General features: G+C 39.2%; 1 protein-coding gene across 1 annotated transcript in view; it reads left to right on the forward strand.

Annotated features, from left to right (window-relative positions):
* Positions 1–21577, forward strand: part of LOC113956364 (collagen alpha-1(XV) chain-like) — a 125003-nt gene that overhangs the window by 74928 nt on the left and 28498 nt on the right. Inside the window, exons 16-23 of the mRNA XM_027662847.1 lie at positions 2527–2595; positions 5422–5466; positions 7864–7899; positions 10434–10496; positions 11396–11431; positions 11525–11608; positions 17669–17734; positions 19478–19513. Of these exons, the coding sequence (XP_027518648.1) occupies positions 2527–2595; positions 5422–5466; positions 7864–7899; positions 10434–10496; positions 11396–11431; positions 11525–11608; positions 17669–17734; positions 19478–19513 (435 nt within the window). The remainder of the gene's footprint in view (positions 1–2526; positions 2596–5421; positions 5467–7863; positions 7900–10433; positions 10497–11395; positions 11432–11524; positions 11609–17668; positions 17735–19477; positions 19514–21577) is intronic.

Raw genomic sequence — 21577 nt, forward strand, 5'->3', positions numbered from 1 at the left:
TGATACCTGTCTCAAAGGAGCAAAGTAGGCAGATGAGCAGGAGAGAGTGAAAAGTGGAAGTCCCCACTTTTATGGATGCAAACACAGAAGAATCTCAGCTCTAACTGCAGTAAAAATATCTTAACTGGCTTTATCTTGAACTTCATCTAGTCCAAGCAAAATTGGCATATTTGTCATTTCACTATGAGGAATACTACTGTAAACAGGCTTGCTAGTTCTAGCTGATCTTTTGAATGCCCACCCCTGCCATCTGTTAAGGCATCACCATGGTCTGCCAGTTTGTTAGGGTGACACTACTTTTTGGTTGGCAGTCTGTTTATTGCTGTAAGGCTGTTTCTGCAAAACATTCCTGTTAGCACTTGTTAGCATCTGTGATCAGTTATGTGCAAAAACCAAATGGCATGGGGTTTGCTGGCACTTATGCTTGCCAAAAGAACAGTTTGAGCTGCAGAAGGTACCTGATAAACCCATTAAAAACATGCAGATGTCAAAAGAGATGGTGTTATATAAAGCAGGCATCAAGCACCCTCTTAAAGGGAAAAACAGACTGGCACAGAGCAGTCAAGGGAAAGGACCCAGAAACACAATTTGTGGTTTACCCTAAGCAGTGAGTGTTTGGTTTAACAAAGAGAATATAAGGACATTTTCTGTTGGTATTTGATACATTGATGGCTGATGGTGGAGCAGACTGAAAGTCTGAATAACATTCAGTCTCAGGTGAAATTACATGGAAAGTCTTCCTTGGCCCCAAAAGGAAGGACTTGATCCCAGCTGTGCATTCCTTCTGCTTCTCTTGCTCCTGTGGAATTGGCAGAAAGGGCAAAAGAATTAGATCTCTCATTTTCAGTGGAGTCAGGTCAGCTGATGTTTTCCATAACTTCGGCATTAGGCTGTCCTTCAGTAGCAGCTTAAGCTCATCTAATTGGTCTCCCACCCTTTCCCTTACACCGTCTCCAGAGTGCATCACACTTATGCTAATCCTAGCCATTTCAAGTCACTAACTAGCATAAAGCTAAGTAGGCAAGGAGTGTGGGTCCTCTAAACATGGCAAATTGATACAAGGGCTCATGGTCACTAAGAGGTGGAGATTCTGCTTTGTTCCAGTTCCTTTTCCCATCTCAGACGTTCCTGGTACATGCTTGCCCTTCACATGCACTAACAACCAGTGTTCCATCAATTTTTCAGCAAGCCAATTTAATTTATTTAAAGTTTAGAGAACCATCCCAGAATGATTCCACACCCAAAAAGTAGCATATTTTCTGCCATTTTAGTGATTTAAAGGAAAGTGAGAGGATTCAACATATGGCACTGATGTTGAAAATGAAAGCTGTATGGCTCTGAGCAAGGAAGTAGAACAAAAAAAGATTAAGATTTTCTCTTCTCAGAAAAAGGCAAAAATTAAGCCAGCACAGCTGCAATTAAAACTGTGGCTAAAAGCAAGTGAACAGTTTCCTACTGGCATGGTTCATCCAGATGTTTTGAAGCACATCTAGACAAGTCTAGACTAGGCATAAGACAAGGTGCTGGGAGTGAAACAGGTAATTATGGCAGCCTGCAACTTTACTTCTTTGCTGCTTTGCAACTGGCAGCTCCTGCTTCTGCCATGGATCTGGAATGTCAAAAACAATGAAAGCTGGAGGGAGGTTGCTGCTTTCTGTGTAGTTTCCTTTAAAACTACTAGAAAATCTCCACAGAAGTATGGATGCTGCTCTCAAAGACTCCCACTACACAGACTTCTTTCTGAATTCAACAGAAGGTCATGGCAATGGACAGTGTGCTGGAGCAGATGACCTATAAGGAAATTCCCAGGGAACCAAGCTTGCTCAGTCTGGAGAAGGCTTAAGTCTCCATCCTTGGAAAGTTCCAAGCCCTGAGGAGACAAAGCCCTAAACAACCTGATTTGAATTTAGTGTTGACACTGCTTTCAATAGAAGGTTGGGCTAGGTGGCCTCTGAGATCCCTTTCAACATAATGAATTGTACAATTTTGTGATGGAACATTTTTTTTCTGCTCAATCTCAGTAAGCTGTATTTTAGGCAGGAGTTCAGTATTCAGTTAGGAAGGATCTTCATTTGTGAAAAATTATTGCTGCTCTTACCAAACTGTCTGCAATTTCTTCTGGCCATAAGTCAGTTCTGTAACCCTTACTAGTCATTACGGTGTTTCTGTAGCTGGGTGGTAGGTAAATGCTAAACAGAAAAATACTGCTACAGAATGCTTAAGCATAGTGCATACTTAAAAGTGTGATGTTGTCTCACTTCTGCCTGATGCTGTGCAGCCTGAAGTGCTGGAGAAATGGTGTCAAATTGGCAAGATAGTAAAGAACAGAGTTTCTGTAAGGAAGATCAATATGGTTTTATCACATTTGAGTGGAGCCTCTCTCCAGAACATAATCCATTGGTCAAAAAAAAGGTTAATGAGAAAAGATAAAAATATATGTTTCTGGTTTTTACAGGACTCCAGAAAACAGAACAGTTATAAAATTTTAAATTCTTAAATTCTGTAGCATTTTTTCTCTTCCATTAGGACATGGAAGGATCAGGTACCATTGGCTTGTTTAGTGAATCCAGAATTCCAGGATCAAAGAGGCCAAAGGTAAGTGGATTTTTTGGGGGAAGGGAGTGTAGTTTGTTGTTGGGTTGTTGAGAGATTTTTTCAAGACAGAAATGTCCTCCTTTCTACACTGGACTGGATTCACTTGCTCTAGAATGGTATTACAACAACTGTGTCCCCCAAAGAATATGAATAGTATTTCTCTGATACCTCATTAGCTCATGATTTTTAGATTCTGCTCTGGTATATTCTTGAGCTATTAAAGGATGATATAGGGGGATGATATTATCTAGCTCTCTATTTCTTTTTTTACCCCAGTAGATTCCCTTCTTGCATATGAAGATGAATTAAGTATATGAAAATGAAACTGAAATGTTGTAGTTTGACAATCAAATGTGCATAATTTGATGTGCCACTTTGAAACTAAAAAATTGTTCCCAGTAGTGTGGATTAATGTCACAGAAAAAGAGATGCTTTTTTTCCTCCATCACTGTGTCTCAGGACATTTTTTGCTAGTGTGGGACACTTTAAATAATCAAGTAGGGAATATGGGAATATAATGCATCAGTGCCTACAGATCATTTGGATTTACTTTCATTCTTAGCAATATCATCAAAACTGCAGCCTATGATGCCTTTCCCAAAGCAGGCAATTATCCAACATTTCCCTTACAGAACTGTCTGCACTGTTCCAGTTTGGTTTTCAGATGTCCTGCCCCTATGCTCACTCCAAAAGAAATGTTTGAACTTTCAAAGCATAGATTTGTAAGGATGGCTCTTGTTGTCCAAATTTGGAGAAAGTGCTGCTGCTACTGCTGACCTTGGGCTATGATAGATGACAGACTGAACAGTAGGCAACAATTACTGCAAATAAGGCAAACCCTGTACTGGACTTTATCAGAAAGATACAGATGTAGAGATGTTATTGTTACAGGCCTTCCCTCAGGGCTAGTGAGGCTGCACTGAAGTACCAAAGCCATTTTCTTGTACTCACTACAAGAAGGATGTGGAGAACACAGTCCAGCAGAGACCTGTACAGAGGACATGGGACCTAAAGTCCATGGCCATTGAGGAGAGGCTGAAGGAGCTCCAGTTTAGTCTGGCAAAAAGGGAGACCAAGGCATGATCTGATAGCTGCTGACAAGTCTCTGAGGGGCAACTGCAAATATGATGAAGCCAAACTGTTCCTTGTAGTGTCAGATGGTGCAACAAGGGACAGTGGTCACAATTCACAACTTGAGATGTTCAGGCTGAGACTTACGAGAAACCTGTTCATTAGGAGGTTGGTGCAGAACTGGAGCAATTTGCGGAAGACCTGTTGTTGGAAGTTATCAAGACTTTGCTGGACAGAGACACTGATCTGATCTAGAGCTGGTGACAGTTCTACTTTGAGGGGATGATTGGATTAGATGGCCTCCACAGGCCCTGTATAACCCTATTTCTATGATTCCATGAGTCATCAGAAACTAACTGAACACTGGGGACAGGAGTGACTTTGAGCAGCTCTCTGCTGTGTTGGTTTAAAGTACTAATAATCATGAGTCACTGAAGTTATAGCTGACTCAGTTTAATAGCTTAGAGAATTTTGACCCCTTTTATACCTTTTCCTGGATACTAAAAAGTGGCACAAAATAAGTTGCAAAAATAAGAATTGAATTTGTTAGCTGAAACAAGCTAATGTCCAAAACCAGGGCCAAAATTCCCTATTCTGACCTGCCTTAATGACAGCCTTACTCTCATTTTTGGTTTTATAACAGGCTTTGTTTCCAAGTGACTCAGCTATAAATATTCAAAAAATGTCTTGTTGCAGTTGAAAAAAATTTTCCTATCACTGCTCAATTAGTCTGCAAAGTTTGAGTCAGTAAAAAAAGTAAATAAGAATTTTGTTGTAATCATGAAAATGCTTTTATGTACTAACTGGTACTGCATTATGAGCCACTTACACCCATGAGAACTCCAGAGTCCCCAGTTGAGTTCAGGTGAAAACAGAGTATCTGCTTCTAAGAGGGTTGCAACTCGAAGCATCTGCCAGGAAATATATTACATTTATGTGTAGGAAATAAATTACATTTATTGGCACTATATTTGTACCTGTTGAAATTTTTATTCATCTTTTATCAGAAAATAGTTGTTATGTTTTGAAGTAGAAGTATCAAATTTATTTTGTCTGTGGGCTCAGCTCTCATTTCCAGGGTTTCTATTCTCTTTCTTCCAGAGATCAGTGTAAAGTTTTGTTTGTGTTTTAGCATTATTTAGCATTTATTAGTGCCTTCATATTCCAGATAAAGACAACTCAATCACTTTGCTGAATTCCTTTTTTCTTCCATTCAACTTTTGAAAGTGATCAATAATGAACTGTTGTCCATTTTACCATCAAAGAGTCATAATTGTACTTTACAACTGATGTCACCATACAGAGACATGATAGGAATTTGCATTTCCAAATGTTTTTTGAAACAAACCTTTTGGGAAACTGCTTTTTAACCAAGCAAGACTGTGTTACCTCTAAACTGGTAACATGTTAATTTTAACCAAGAAAGCAAATTCAAAAAATTGTAAGCAATTGCAACAAATGCAATTGAATAACTTTATTTCTAATATTTTCTAAAAATATGTGAAGTATTCAGTGACAACACTAAAGTTGTCTTCATAAGAAGATCTTTAGATCTTTGCATGATAACATAGAGCAAGGCAGTATTTGTCAGAACAACCACCCTAAAACAATCCTTATATTTTATTACTCTCTATTGATACTGTTACAAAAACATTGTTTTTGTAACAGTTGTGGTTGTGAATTAGGTTTTTTTCTGACAAAAATTATTAGGAAATGCTACACGGATTTACCAGTAAATTCACTGTGTTTTTATAGGGTTCTGCAGGAAGACAAGGACAGCGTGGACCATTAGGACCAAAGGTACAAACACTTGAAAGCTAATCTATTTGGCTTTGGCATGTATTTTTTATATTTTTTATTTCTATATTCCCAGAATTTGCCTGAACAAAACATCTTCTGTTTAATATTCATATACTAATTAAGTATTAGACAAGTTTTGTTCCCATTTATGCTGAGTATCTACCCAGAATGTGTATTACTAGAATTATTTCATATTCACACCAGAGCAATGAGTAAATCCTAGACGGGCCATTACATACCATGGCATTTGTGTTTAATTTTTGTAGGACATTTGGCAATTTCTCTTTTTTGGTCACTTATACATCAGTCTGGTTTCCTAGAGGTTACATGTACGCTGTTGAAAGAGAAATCTGCAGGAGACGTTCTGGCATGATCCTAGAAATTGATAGGAAAACATTCTGGAAGGTGTTGGGAGCAAGAAGGGAGGTGTCATGACTACTTTGCCTTGGTTTGGATTTGAGCTCAGTAGTGACTGAATTTTTCCACTTCAATGCTGCTATTGGTTATGTAATGCATGAGGAAAAAATGGAGAGATGAAAAACCAGAGAAGAAAAGGGCAGATTCACAGAATGGGACCTTAGACAGGAAGAGGCTTTTCCTATTCCTACATAAAGTTTGAGTACTGTTTAGGTTAAAAGTACAGCATGACAACACCTTTTCAGCACCTAAAACGTGAAATTAAAGAAATTCAAAGTCTTCATTGCCCTGGGAAATGACATTAGCATTGAGAGAGCAGGAAATGGAAGACAGTTAGGTGGGGGCCACCCTCCTGTTCCCCTAAAATTTACACCTGAACTCACACACAGCCCCAGTCACTGACTACCCACTGCCAGCAATAACTGCATATGGCTGATTCCTAGGACAATAGCCCTCAAAGATCTGACCAGCCCCCTATGTCTAGAGTCTATGGAACTCAGCTTGTAAGGCTGAAAAAGCCCCTCTATCAGGTACTACTCCTGTTAATGCTGGAGCACATTACTTACGAGTGAAAAAATGAAAATTTGCACAACACGTGTTGATGAGTGATGCTGCAAAGGACTGGCAAGAATAGATGTGCTCTCACATGATGCCTCTCTGTGCACATGAGAGGTGCCGAGTCTCCATGCTGAAAATAGATTTTTTGTTAAGAACCTTTCTGTACCCTTAGCTAGAAATTTTGTTTCTAAGAAATGCTGCTTTACAAAAACTTCAGAAATGAAGGTAGCATGATTCCTAGGATTCAGGAACTGGACCAGGACTGAGAAGGTAGTCATAAACCTCAACCAAGAGACTTCACCATCACCTACACTAATGTTTTAGTTGTTTAGTCTTGTCACTGATCCCCAACATACAGGAGAAACAGAAAGGAACATATTGCCTGACATCTTACAAATTCAGGTATACTAGGGCAAAATTAATATAAAGTGGTTATAATACACTGTCATTCTCATGGGTATGAATTCTACACCCACTTTTCATGATTATAAATTACTTCACTAGGCAACAGTGGCAAAATACAACAACCACCCACTTCCAAAAACCAAGAGCTAATGCATCACGAGGAGTTGAAGGTATCGTTCTCTTTCATGCAGCCTTCACCATTCAAATATCCCACAGTAGTACAGCTGTCAGAGAAGACCTGCTGCGATCAGTTTTCTCTCTTTCCCAGCAAGTAAGCATAGATCCAAATTTTGTTTTCACTTTTATTATTATGAAAAACTATTTTCATTAAGAAACAGTCCAGAGTCTTCATGCACTCATGAATATAAGCACTCCTAAAAAGCAGCAAGCATAAGCATAACATTTGAGGCAATGGCTGTAGCTCCTTGATGATTTATTCCTGCTTGTATTCTCTATCTCAAATGAAGTAAACAAAATTGCATATTCTCTGTTTGCGATGAAATTGAGGAACCATGTCCACTTAGAGCTAAGTGGAAAGTGCGAATCAGTTCCAAAGGTGAAATGGCGCATTACACAGTGGTGTGATGTAGTGGCTGGGTAGGTGGAGAGAGCAGTAGTGTGGGGAAAACTGAGTTAACTGTTTTGAAGGAACGTGGTGAGTCCTTTGCAGAGGCACAAGGCCCTGGTTGCATTGCTAGATCTGGGGAATGTTACCATGTGCTGATTTCAGACATCAAAATGAAAGTTCAGGCGTGTGGCTTGGTAGATGCTCAGCAAAATAATGTGTGGTGACCAGAAACTGTTGAGATGTGGGTGGCAACTGGGAGATTAAACCCCCAGAACCAACTCACAAATGTATGCTGAGCATCACTTTACCAAAAATACACTGTGTTTTTACTACCCATTTTACCGCATTTAGTTTCTCTTTTTTGTAAGGAAAGTATAAACGTGTATGTTTAAAATCCTTGCAGCTATTGTTCACTGTAATATCTGAGCCCTACTGTGTCTCTGTTTCAGGGAGAAAGAGGCAACACTGGTCTACCAGGTTCAAAGGTGGGAAGTTTATTTAACCCAATCTAAAACCTCATCCATTTCTTTCCTCAGTTTCCTTTCATGTCTTAATGTACTCAGAGGATAATGAACATTTCTTACTCTGTCAGCATATTTAAGTCCAGGATGGCTTCTCTGGGAAAACAAAACCCTTTCTCTGTTGAATTGTGATTATTAGGAGCCAGTTTAAGCTTAAGACTTCTGCTTAAAATATGGTTAAATTTGCATTTTATAGCCTCGGGTGCAGGGTGCCATGGTGTCTTGTGAGACCCTTTACATTTTCACCAGAACAAAAATTAACATCAGCCAAGCTTATATATAGAAAACTACGTTCCACATAACCCCTACTCCTTGATATCATGGTGTGTAGCTCTCACCCCTCACCAGAGCACTTCACCCATGGCACAGATCTGTGCTACAGTAGCAGGTTCATCGCTATCTTTATCCCTGTCTGTTCTACTTTAAACTCCTTTTGGAGCCCACCTCAAAGCTTCTGTTTGTGTCTGTACTGCTTTTTGCTGTCCCTGGCTGACCTGAGTGCCTTTTGCAGAGATAAGCCACCAGAGAGCGCTGATGTAACTCATAGAAAATGAAAATATAAAATAAATAAATAAATAAATAAAATTAAATATAAAATCTTCTCTTGCATTTGGGACAGCACTGAAATCGAGAGTTGCTCTAGGAAACAAGATAAAAGCAATTATGCTTGCTGAGTATTTACAAGAGTATTATCACAGTCTTCTAGCAGCATCTGCTTGTTTACTTTTTTAAAACAGACAACAATGTAGCATGACTCTGCTTGCCATAAATTCCATCTGCTGTACATATTTTGAGTGTTGTCATTTCACAGAGATATTTTTCAGCATGATAATTAAAGCTGATGCATGACACATAGGACAGTTGTTTAACTCTTCTTAATCTGTTTGAGACTACAGAATATTTTCTTATTATTCTACATACATATGCTTTTTTCTGAGGTCCTTGTTCTAGTAATTATTATTGTCTCATGTGATAAGTACGTTTCAGGCATGTCTTGTAGATGGAGTGTCTATAGGGCTGTTTAAAAAGTAGTCAATCTATCTTTTCAATCTTCAGATTTAAAAAGACCTTAGTCCTCTTATATTTGAGCAATGGACTACATTCTTAAAATATGGAGGGAGTTAGAAATCAGGATGTCTCTGAATACGTTGTTTGCAGTAAAGCATCTTACCTCTCCTGGATCTTTTCTTCCAATTTAAATTTCATTAGGAAAATCAATGGGAGAAATTGTTCAGTGTTTGTAATAGTAGGAATTTTTCAGGCAAGTACTGCCTGAAATGACAATATTGTGTTGCAGAAATGCTGTTAGTCCAAAGTTATTTCTTCTGCCCAATTACCTTTGCTGCAGATAGATACTTAAAATTCCCCACAAGCACTGAGAGACTTAAGTACCAAGTACCATTTTTACTAGACATGAAGATACCTAAATCCCAGTAGTTGTTTTGATGCCTAAATTCCATCAACATTCAGAGACACCTTTTATCTTCCACTCGTCTATAAAATGAAAAATAGTGCTTCAGAAATTATACTTCATTCTTGAGCCACACATTTTGCTGATCACAGACAAAAACCAGAAATAAATGAGAATATCCTTTCTTAATGAAGTAGACACATTAAATCTCTTATGCTGCTACTATCTACTGTAAAAACCCCAAAAATATTTTCTTGAAGCAGATCAAAAGGTTAGAACCAAAACAGCCTTTTTCTAAAATAACAAACAAAAAACCAACTAAACAAACCAAAAAAAATGCAAAAAATCCTCCAAGCCAAACCAAAAAAAACCCATACAAAACAAAACAAACAACAAAAAAACCCCCACCAATCTAACAAACAAAAAATAACCCCACTACGAAAACCAAATAGGGCTTATTGGTCACTTGGATGAATCATTAGGCTGCTCTGTGTCATTTCCTTTGCTCTTTCATACGACACAGAGAAAAACACGCAAAAACTATAGCTCGCTGTTTATATGGTCCTTTAAGAGCCTTCTTTTATCCATTTTTTTCTGCATTATCATTTCTGCTTCTGTTTTTCCTGTGGAATAGTGTGACTGTCAGATTCCTAGCAGTCATATACAGTCCTATATTTAACTACGGCAGGGGCTTATCAAACCTTTTTGCCCCACATACCAACTCCTGAAATGCCTCTCCCTTCTCTTCCTCCAGCCTGAGAGTCACCTAACTGAAGGATGGAAATAAATCACCAAATGTATTTTGGGGAAAGCAACAAAATTCACTCTTTTGCTAACCAGAGGTGGGAGCAGTGAAGAATGACTGAAGCTGCATTAAAAAACACAACCCTGCTCTGGAGACGGTGAAAGAGAAGGAGGAGTGGAAAGAGCAGATGACTAATGAGATAATACTGACTCCATAGATGCTCCCCCAACCTGCCTGTTAGTCCATTCAGAACCATATCTGTCCCTCCCCAGAGTGGCAGCATCCTGCTTGTATGAAACTCAATACAATTTAGAGAGAATAACAATATATTTGTTGTGACAGGGAATGCCGGGCACAGATGGAAAACCAGGCTTTCCTGGCATTGCTGGGCATCCAGGAGGTGTGGTGAGTAGGGCTATCATAACCTGTGATCACGTAAGACACATTGGCTCCCAAACCTATGTTTTAGGGATTAGCAGGAGCCATAACATACTTGCTAACAATGTGTGGAGAGCTGAGGCAGCATTTGTCCTGCTTAACCTGGAGGTATTACCTCAGACACCAAACACAGGAGCAGAGTGTCCCTTACCCAGGTCTCCCTCATCAATCAGAAGTGATAAAGGCATCTCTAGAGACTAGTTCTGATTCCTTGATGCTCCTTCTGCTTTTAATTATTCAGAAATCAGCTCTGCTTTTAATTAGAGGAAAACTAACAGGCTCATAGGTGATTTTAATGTATTTCTCATGCCTAAGACCCTCGAGGATTACAGAGCGCTTTGCCTGGGAAGTCCCACAGGTCCCCTGACGCCTTTCTCTCACTCGTGCCAGACAAACTGTCTGCATCCCCAGCACAGTGAGTTGATCAAGCTTAGAAATAACCTGCCTGAAAGATGACAGTTTAGGTCCCCTGTGTTCCTCTGTCTGGTCCACTGGGAAATCCCAGACACAACTGATGTGGTTAATGCTAGAAAAGGACAGCACAGCCAGGCATGGCTGATTTCAGTGCAGTGAAAGAAAGGTTCACTGAATTAATTCCCAACTAATTAAATGGGTTTTGCCCATTTTCTTCTGGTTGTCTGTGAACTCTGTCAAAAATTCTGGGAAATACTTTTAAACATAAGATTCTCAGAAGGTCTTAGTTGAAACCAGTTGGCCCCATGTGTGATTTGAGAGAGCTGAGGATTGATCATGATCATTCCATACCTGCAACTTGCTGTTGCACTTTTTGCGAAGCTAAAAAAAGCATATTTCACAATTTTTATTTTTAAATCACTTATGATAATTTTTTTTTTTGCTGCACACAGGGTCCAAAAGGGGAGAAGGGTGACCCAGGACCTCAGGTGAGATTGTGTGGATTTCATTCTTTCCAAAAAACCTATGTGAAATGTAGTACTTGGTATATAGGTTTTCCACATGTAATGCTTTTGAAATAGGGTGAACCAGGAGAGAATGGGAACAGTATTGTGGGACCACCTGGACCACCTGGACCACCAGGACCAGTCATAGCAATACCTGAGGTAAGCATGTTTGTCAGGCACTGAAGTATGTAACTCATCTTACAGAGAAGAGGGCTCAGCTGGTTACCAAACTGGCAGTTATGCTGTTGATATTCAGGTCATAAGTTTACTCCTTAAAACAAAAGAGTCTCAATATGTCCCTGTATCAAATGGATTTGTTTTGAAAAGATTAAATAGAAAGAAAGTGGGCAATGACCTTACATACCCCTCACAAACTCTTCAGGTGATTCTGCAGGAGTTGTGAACATCAAATAAAAATCAACATAGGAATACAAAACTGGGAATGTTTAACTAAGCAAAGTGCTCAAGACACAGCAGTATGTAGGGGAGAGAAGTGTTTTCTGACAGTTGTCCACTATACAAATGAGAGCACTGATTCCGTTGTGGAAGCAAGAGCCAAAAGCACCAGAGGATAAAATACTAGCAGCTCATAAAAACTCTCCAGTATCCTTTAGATGCACGTACATTTTCAGTTAGTTTTGCTTTGTGGACATCAGCCTTTGCAAAGCAATGCTATTAGCAGTAATGAAGGCTAGAGATTAGGATGAACCCCATTTCAAGCTGACAACAAAAATCCTTGTAGTTGGCTTGACGTGACATTAAGATCTGGAGAAACTGTGAGTGATTCACGAAACTTCACCCCTGAGAGGTGGAGGTACCTGAAACAGCCAGACTTGTCCATAGGAATGCATATAAGGGCAGTAAGAAGCAATTTCTGATTGCGAGAAGGGAAAATGTCCAGCTGAGATATCTGTATTAGGGGGAGCTTGGCTCCAACATTATCATAAAGCTGAACTGTACATAACCTTCTTTTGACTGAAATAACTAGGCTTTCACTCAGGTTTCTGCTACTGAGAGAAAATATAGCATCCCATAGGCCACATCACCAGTCCCAAAAAAATTGTTTTCTTTATTAAATTTACTGGGATTCCATGCAGAATCTTAGGATCTTGGATCCTGAGTTGTAGATGAGCAGAATTATAGATTCACAGAAATGTTAGCTGTGTGAAGATCATCTAGTTTGGAGTCCTGCTCAAAATGAGACTATCACCAGCTCTACACTTTATCCAAGCTTTAACCAAACATTTATGTTGGAGTTTCTAGAATTCCTCAATAGCTGTGATAGAAACGCTCATGCAAACTTCATGTTCTTTCTCACAGCCCTGCCACAGTGCCACTGTGGGGCCTTAATTCTTAGTGATTAAACAGCTCTGTTTGCAGTAATTATAAACCTCACTGTGTTGTTCCTTAGTTCATTTATACTTGAAAAAAACACTGTGAGAGCCTCAGAGGGAGGAGAAAATGTATATGAAATGTAAAAATATTGCTGAAGCTGACATAGCAAACTAATGACACTAGTTTGCTGGAGGCTGCACGGCTCCTTAACACGATAGTCACAGTCCACACATCTGTCTAGTGTATAGCTATGTCTGAAGAAACCTAGCGTGCATCCTGAAGAAACCTAGTGTGCATCCTGTGAATTCTCCAGAACTACTGTATGAAATACCTTTACCACACATTACAGAAATGTATAGAGCCTGATAGAAGTTGTATTGCATTAGGTATATTACAAATCCATACAGAAGCCCATTTCCTTCTCTAAATGCTTTGGAGTTTTAGAAGTAAGCTCTCTTAAAAAACAGGGAGCATAATATAGGTGGCTTCATATACCTGTAGCAAACAGGTGTTCTGGGGAGTTACAGCAAGAGCCTAATATGCTTCAAATCCTTTGTATTGTTAATCATATGATTCCTCTGAGGACTTGCTGTACTGGATTTTGATACAGTTAATTAAACAAGTGTGGAAGTATATGTCACTATGTATGACATTGAATTCTACCTACCTCACAAATGTTTGTGTAAGAGCAGGACATTTTATACATTTGCTGAGATAGAAGGTTAAATTTTCCAAGTGTGTTTTGTTGGCTCAGTCTCTCTTTCAAACTATCTTTCATAGTTTGCTTCAGATACAGAAAGAACTTTTGCAAGTAGACCTATCAATGGCAGTTGGAATTGCAGAACTAAAATAAATACCAGTGCCAGTTGTTGTAATGTGGATATTGGCTTGATGTGGGGTAGAGCAGCAGAGATCAATTCAGCAATTTAAGTGAACCATGGGGCAGTTAGAGAGATCACTCCCCGGGTCAGGGTCATTTAGTCCATTCATTTAACCATTGTATAGCCAAGGACAAATAGTTCTCAAGCTACGGAATTCCAGTGGACTGCTCCGTCAGAGTTGGAAGGATGTTTTCTTAGAAAGGGCTGTGTGGCTACAACTAAACAGATTCTATACTTCTTGACCAAAATAAAAGCAGTAAAGCACTTTCAGTATTGTTGAAATATTAAGACCTGATGTGGACAGCTGTGGCTCAGGGCCAGGCCTCCCCAGCATCTGGCCAATAGCACATTGATTGAACTGCACTGAAAAGTGGACCTTGTTTTCCTCCTCATTTAACCTGATCCCTATGTGAACTGAGGGGATTTGGCCTTCAGGAACCACTTCTAACACAGTAAAAATACATGGTAAGATAGAACTGAGGTCTGCAGTGTAACCTATCCATTTCCAGGCTTCTGCAGTACCCACCAGCACTGTGGGTCTCAGGGGGCTTCCCATCCTTGCTGCCTTCTCTGTTGTCTCCTGTGACTGGTCAGGAAGTCTGCTCTGACCTGTCCTGTTTAAAAAGTGTCCCTCTGTTTGCTGCTCTTCGGTATTCCAAAACACTAAAATCGGTATTTCTCATCCTTTATTGGCTATTTCACCCTTTTAGAGCATAGTCTCTGATACTCAGTGCATTTTCATGAATGGATAACCAGAAAACCATATTAATTGTTACTATGATTTTATTACACAAATGTAGTTGGGTATAGTACAGAAGTAATTTCAAACAGAGAAATGTTATTGGATTTAAATTTCAAACTTTTAAACAATTATATTTGGCTGCCATTATTCATCCATAGAAACAAAAGTCCTGGAGAAAGTCCTGAATAAAGGTTAATGTTAAGTGTGTAAAGTAAAAGTCAAAATATTTTGTTCCTTGTGTTCTTTCTGTAATTCTAATTAGGCCATATTCATACCATTTGGATACAAAGCTGAAGGTTTACTTAGAACCCAAACCAGACAATCATCCTAAAACATAACAGTGATGAAAATATTAAAATAAGGTTGTCCTTACTTTGTAGTCTTCACTTTCTGAACTAATTTGATGTGTTGAAGAGTTATATTGCTGGATTGTTGCTATTAAAGCTATTTTCACACCCAAACCCAAAGACAAATAACTATACACCTGGAGGAGGTGGTGAAGAGTACTATCTTTTTCTCTAATCATCACTCTTGAACCCTCTGTTTTCAAATCTTCTTCAGCATTATGTACAGTTTCTGACTTCCAACCACAATTTCCATTTGCAGATCAACTCTGTTTATAAAATATACAATATACCTGATCCCAAACTCAGCAAAGCCTTTGGGATTCTTTCCACTGACTTCAGTATAGTTTGGATTGAGCCCAAAAACAATGAATACTGAGTAATTCCACAATGAAAAGACAGTGTAAACCCAGGGCTCCTGGATTTCTGCCACCAGTTGTAGATAAAGCAGAATGATTGCAGCAGCAGGACTCTTTTATTAATGTCATTAATGTAGCAGCCTGTGTCGTGTTCCCTTTCTGGGCAATATACAACTGGAAATAGAGTGGGACCAACAGCACCACTCTACCCCTGAAGCAATGTAGCAGAGCTCATGCAGTCTGGGAGATGGATTGCTGCCTGCAGGATTTAAACTGCCTTTTTATTTGACAATTTTCCAGTGGTTTTCGTAGAACATGAGGACAGGGAGTGGGAAGCAGCACCCACTAAAATTAACAAGCTTTAGCTGCATGAATCGTGCCAATATGACCCTAAAGCACAGAAAGCTGACCATACACTGCCATGGTCAGATAAGATAGGACAGGATAACTTAGGATAGGATAGCATAGCATAGCATAGCCTAGCATAGCATAGCATAAGATGTGTGATGTGGCCAAGCAGGTCTGTCCTCTTTTGTGTCCTACTTCACACAACAGATTAGAAAAATAGTATTCAGACTCATAAGAATATTGGAAGTGATCTCTGGTCAAACCTCTCATTCAAAGCAGGGTAGCTTTAAACTCAGTTCCTGGATACTGTATTCATAACAAATGTTGGAAAAGATTGTGATCTGATAGCATTGATCTGCACATGGTAACAGGCAGAAAAAGAGGCATTCAGATTTCACAATACCTAAGTGACAATATGTTTATTCACGTGCTAAGTAAATCCCTGGAACCTGAAGGCATGCCCTGCCTTGGCCTTGTGAAATTCAGATTTTCACTACGTGGAATGGGAATATAGCACTTCATACAGAGCCTTATATAGAACTGGATGGCATGGCTTGCCTGTTAAGCAAATGCACAAGTTGAAACTTCCAAGAAGATTCAGCATGTCCTTCTGAATCCAAAACAAGGCTAAAGTGTCCAATGGGACTGTTGGAGTGAAAGAAATTAAACAAAGGACAAAAACACTAAGGACATCTTTTCACCTAGAACATTTATGTGGCACCAGCACTTACATATTGTCAGTCTTGAATTGTACTGTAAGACCATATGATATAACATTGGGAACACCTATTTAAACCAGAACAGTAGCTATCTGAAACCAAAATGAAAGCCTAATCATAATATCAGGGCAAGAATCTGATAGAGAGCAGCCAACACGGATTTACTGATGGCAGTTCATTCCTGATTAAAATCCTTGCTTCTCTGTGGATGGGCACTGCAATTTTCCTGGAATTTGTAGACCCACATTCTCCCACAGTCTTGCTATAACTAAACAGATGGCATATGAAGTCAATAATAGGATGATAAAATACATGGAAAATTGTCTAATTGATGGACTCAGAGAGTTGTGATTGGCATTCATAAGGCTGCTTCTGAGTACTGTGTCCAGCTGTGAGATCCCCAGCACAAAAAAGATATTGACATAATGGAGCAAACCCATGCAGGGCTGCCAAGATGTTCAGGGGACCGGAGTGCAGACAGAACTGGGTCTGCTCAGCCTGGTGAACAGCAGGCTAAGGAGAGGCTTTGCTGCTGTCTACAATTGCCTAATCAGAAGATACAGAGAAGATGGAAGCAGCCTGTTCTCAGAGGTGTAATATTATAAGATGTGATAGACCCAAGTTGGAACAAGGGAAATTCCAAGTGAAAACTTTTTTACCCTGATGATGATCAAATACCGGAACTGATTGCCCAGGAGAATTGTGGCATCTCCATCCTTAGAGGTGTTCAAGATTTAACTAGACAAGGCCTTGAGTGACCTGATCCATTCAGACCTGCATTGAAGAGTGTTGGAGCAGAGCTCCAAAAGTCCCTGTCCACCTTCATTATTATGATACTGTGATGGAATTATGCAGAAATCCTGGGCTGATGCTGAGCTCACTAATTCCAGGATAGGAATAATAGCATTGCTATTATACTGCTCTGTTCAGGGATCTTGAGACTCAGAGCTGATTAGTGTAGGTGCTGCTCCACATCCAAGTGACTATACTGTTTGGGGGATCCAAGCTAGTTTCAGACACAGCAGTGTGATCAGAGCTTACTTAGGAATCACTGCATGGCACTGCATAGTGTGATACAGACATACCAGAATATAATTATAGCAACAGAATGAGTTTGGTTAGGCTGATTCATTCTTAGAATGCCAGTGACATATTGGAGCATAAAATCTTCATTTCGATCTCTATCTTGCTGAGGAGAACTGACTTCAGGCTGCAACATTTGGTGTCATAGCTTTCAAATTAAAAATGAGAGTCAGTTAATTAAATTTTTGAAAGTATTCTGAGATCCTTACTGAAGAAATGTAAAACAAATTCTATGTTTTGTTATTCCCAATGTATAGCAAAATTAGAAGTAGAGAGCCCTCACTGTAGCCTTATTTATGGGGGGTTTTTCCATAGTTATAAAAAGATAATTTTCTGTACATTTCTAAAAATGTATGTGCCTTAGATAATCAATTTGAAATAACCTGGTTTTTAATCCCTTTTTTTTAGTTACTACTCAATGATACAAATGGAATTTTTAATTTTACTGTAATTAAAGGACTGCTTGGACCTCCAGTAAGTATACACTGCTTTGTTAAATTTTCAGATTTGCTCTATCTTCAGTGTCTCCTTTTAAGTATCAACTAGAGATGAGCCTCCTGTGCTTTAAGATTGTGTTCCTGCTAACCTCAGCACTAAACTCTGTAGAAGTAGTTTAGGGCAGAACTGAATTCTGTGTGAAAAAATTACTTTTACACATTTGTGTGAAATAAAGAAATTGGCTTATCTCTGATTCTGAGCTATATACTCAGAATTACAGAAACGTATAACTGTTGAAAAAATAAGGACCAAGATTTCCATAGCATTTGTCCCATTTTTTTCGCTTCTTGTTTTTCAAGTCACAAAATGTTGGGATGGAAGTATTTTGGTCATTTCTGCTTGAGACTGCAACTAGCAATGCTAGGCTGGGAATTTTGTGAGATAAAAGAGATGTGATGTTCAGGTTCTGTTTTGCAGCTAGCTCCAAAATAGTTCAGTCAAATATTTGAAATTCTGAATGCTTTTTGGTAATGATTTCAGGTTCCTAGGACTGGATCCAAACAGAAATCTAACTTTTCCAAGCTGTGGAGTCTATTCAAACTTGCCCAAAAGTGTTGCACTTTCCAAAATCTTAACCCCCACAAATTAAGGAACTTACTTCACAGCTAGTTTCATTTGTGAACATTGTGTATTTTATTTTATCTTTTTTTCTTGTTTGTGAGCACACTTGTCTCTGTCATATTCAATCCCTGATGAAATAAGGAAAGCCAGAATGTGCATAGCCAATAGCAGAATTTTACTCAACATAGCCAAAGTCTGAAAAAAACATATATCTTATTAATACATCTGTCCCCAAACAAATATTTACTAAGTCTGTCATTGAACAGGAAAGAAGGGCATTAGCTCCAAAACCAGCTTGTAACCTTCATCTGCTAGTCTAGCATGGCTCTTTCCCACTTGTTACACATGTTATTGTGGCTGCATACAGCTGTGCTTATGGTAAAACTGTTTTCATGGAAGATGTGTTTCCTAACTGATTCTCCTAATCCCTGGACGTAATAGGATGTCAGGGCCCTCTTTTGTGAGCTCTGTTATCACAGGTGATTGCCATTCAACTACAGCAGAAATGCATGGATTTGTAATAGCTGTTAGAGTCACATCCCTAAAGGGTGTGACAAAAAGAAGCAGGTCCTGTAGCTTGAAGCACAGTTGCAATGGGAAAGGTTTGAACCTCAGTCTCTGAGCTCACCCCAGTCAGGAAAGAGGTGCAGTCTCATAGTGGGTAGCATAATAGAAATCCCTCTTTTCTAGATCTAGATCTGAACTAGAACTTAAGTGTCTCTCTGCAGTTATCACAGCAGGGCAATATGCCCAGTACAGATCCCAATCCATGTTTCTATTCACAGCCTATTACACACTCTATTTTTTATCCACAGACATCCAGGAGGAAAATGGTAACTGTGGGCAGGCTATTGTGGCATCTGGAAAAGATTCAAAGAAGGCTGAATTATGGGTGCATGCCTTTCATATCTGGAAACTGTCACCTTTTTTTTCAGCCTTTTCTGAATCGCTGTTTCTTCAGTTTTTGAACATAAATGCTAAGTTAGAAGCACAGAGCATAGCAGAGCATTCACAACTTTACCATTGACTGAAGGAAGTTGTTAATTCAGTTGCAGATGAGTTGATATTCAAAAATCACACAATATATGAAAAACACATATTCTGTTTTGCAAGTCTGTGATACGTGTTTGTAAAGGTGTGGGGGTTTTGATTTTGCAGGGACCAGATGGGAAGCCAGGTCTACCAGGATTTCCTGTAAGTATTAATTTCCTTGGATTTAAGGTTTTTTTCAATTTAGTTTAATATTTTTAAAAATTTGTATTGTACACAATTTGCACAAAGTCTAGTAAATTTTCATATGGGAGACGGCAGGTCTTTGTGGAATTGGCAGCTTTGGTAGAAATTTACTCTGTTGGAAATGAAGTGTACTCTGATATGCTTATCTCAATGTCAGTTCTGTAGTTTAAATCAAGATGTAATTGAAGAAAAATTACTACCTAAGGAAAGACCTATGTAATAAAGGAGAAACTAATGGAGCAAATGGACTTCTAAAAGTTATCTTTGTATGTATAGGTAATTGTGTTATTATTTAGGCTTTATTTTGTTACCACTACAGAATACAGTAAAGCCCTATGAGACATACACATTTTATTTTATACTTTAGGAAACATTTATGATGTTTTTACAATAATGTGCCAGGGCTACCATGTAAGAATTGCGCAACCATAGTACCAAAATATGCCTTATTCTATGCTACCTACCTGTTGTTTTCAGACTGCCACACCATGCAAACATATAAAAACATCTTCATAAACGACTTGGATGCAGGACTTGAAGGGATGCTAACTAAGTTTGCAGATGATAAACAATTGGGGGGAGCAGTTGACTCCCTCAAAGACATGGAGGCCCTGCAGAGAGACCTCGATGAATTAGAAGTTCAACAAGGGAAAGTGCCCAATTGTGTACTTGGGATGGGGCAACGCTGGATATACATACACACTGGGGAATGAGATGCTGGAAAACAGTGCCGCGGAAAGAGTCCTGGGGATCCTGGTTGATGGCAAGTTAAATATGAGTCAGCAGTGCCCTGGCAGTCAGGAGGGCCATCCCTGTCCTGGGGAGCATCAGGCAAAACATCACCAGCCAGTTGAGGGAGGGGATCGTCTCACTCTGCTCTGCACTGGTGTGGCCTCACCTTGAATATTATGGCAATTTTGGGTACCACCATATGAGAAAGATATTAAGCTATTGGAGAGTGTCCAAAGGAGGGCAATGAAGATGGTGAAGGGTCTAGAGGGGAAGCCACACAAGGAATATCTGAAGTCACTTGGTCTGTTCAACCTAGAGAAGAGGAGATAGGGGAGACCTCATTGCCATCTACGACTTCCACATGGTACGAAGAGGAGTGGCAGGCACTGATCTCTATTCTCTGGTGACCAGTGACAGGACTGGGGGAATGGCATGAAGCTGTGTCAGGGGAGGTTTAGGTTGGATATTACAAAAAAGGTTTTCACCCAGAGGATGGTTGGGTGCTGGAACAGGTTCCACAAGGAAGTGGTCATAGCACCAAGCCTGACAGATTTCAAGAACATTTGGACAATGCTCTCAGGAACATGGTGTGATTCTTGGGGTGTCCTTTGCAGGGCCAGGAACTGGACTTTAATGATCGTTGTAGGTCCCATCCAACTCAGTATATTCTATGGTTCTGTGATTATCTAGCTTGTAACCTCAGATACTATTGATCATACTATTGTATTCGTATTCTATGTAACATGATGGAATTATTTTCCCTTGTTATGATTTTTTTACAGTTCAGAGCATGCATAGGATCTAAGGATTCTTTGTCTTTTGCCTGAGAATAACTAAGTAGAAAACTGAGAAAGCTGACAAAAGATGTTAACAAAATGCTGGCAAATTGTGCAAAATTCTACACAAGGTTGTTTATTGAGTCCTGGGTATCGTGGTCTCCATAGGAAACCAAAGAAAGAAGGAAAAAACTCCTTCAAAATACTTTTCATTTGAAAAAGAGCTGATACCATTTAGAAAGTGGTATAACGAATTCATGGTTTCTCTGTCATTTATGGAATCATGTAGAAATCGTGTAGACTTGAGTTTAGTTCTTGGTGGGTGAAAAAAAAATTGCTTCTGAATGCACTTACAAGGGCGGATTGTAAAGCACAATTTAATCTGAGTGGAATGCTTTCACCATGAAGAGATAAAGAAATTATCTTGTTTTCAAATAGATAACCTCTGTTTCAGATAATTTTTTTTTTTTTAACATACTGTTAAAAATGTAGTTTCAGAAATTCTGTTGAAAAT

This window comes from Corapipo altera, unplaced genomic scaffold (genome assembly GCF_003945725.1).
Source record: "Corapipo altera isolate COAL_440 unplaced genomic scaffold, ASM394572v1 359, whole genome shotgun sequence".
NCBI classification, from domain to species: domain Eukaryota; kingdom Metazoa; phylum Chordata; class Aves; order Passeriformes; family Pipridae; genus Corapipo; species Corapipo altera.